The sequence below is a fragment of the Eurypyga helias genome, unplaced genomic scaffold (assembly GCF_000690775.1).
Source record: "Eurypyga helias isolate BGI_N326 unplaced genomic scaffold, ASM69077v1 scaffold20409, whole genome shotgun sequence".
Classification (NCBI taxonomy): domain Eukaryota; kingdom Metazoa; phylum Chordata; class Aves; order Eurypygiformes; family Eurypygidae; genus Eurypyga; species Eurypyga helias.
Window position 1 is genome coordinate 4,234 of NW_010271630.1, and position 343 is coordinate 4,576.

The 343-nt window shown below is 68.2% G+C and overlaps 1 protein-coding gene across 1 annotated transcript in view; it reads right to left on the minus strand.

Annotated features, from left to right (window-relative positions):
- Positions 1–299, minus strand: part of SLC39A14 (solute carrier family 39 (zinc transporter), member 14) — a gene marked incomplete at both ends in the record, with an annotated part of 4,235 nt that extends 3,936 nt beyond the window's left edge. The window contains one exon of the mRNA XM_010158886.1: positions 67–299. Within this exon, the coding sequence (XP_010157188.1) occupies positions 67–299 (233 nt within the window). The remainder of the gene's footprint in view (positions 1–66) is intronic.
- Positions 300–343: the final 44 nt, after the last annotated feature.

Here is a 343-nt window from a genome sequence, read left to right on the forward strand (position 1 = left end):
GTCCCCCCAAGCTCCACGCCGAGGGCCGGGCTGGGCTCGTGCCGCCCCCCCGGGTCCCCTGCTCACCTTCGGCCGAGCTGGGTCTGCTCTCCTCCGTCTGCTCGTTTTCCTCGTTCTCCAGGTTCTCGGAGGCGCACGCCCCCGACTCCAGCTGCTGCAGGATGGTGGGGCAGAACTCCTTGAACTCGCTGCGCCCCACGGCAGAGCCCTCGCTCAGGTTGTGGATGGCAAAAAGCTCCACGGAGCTGAAGCACTGCGGAGGGGAAGAGACGGACACGTGCCTGGAGACTCCCACAGCTCTGTGTTCTGGGGGGTCCCGCAGACCCCCCCCACCTTACCCGGG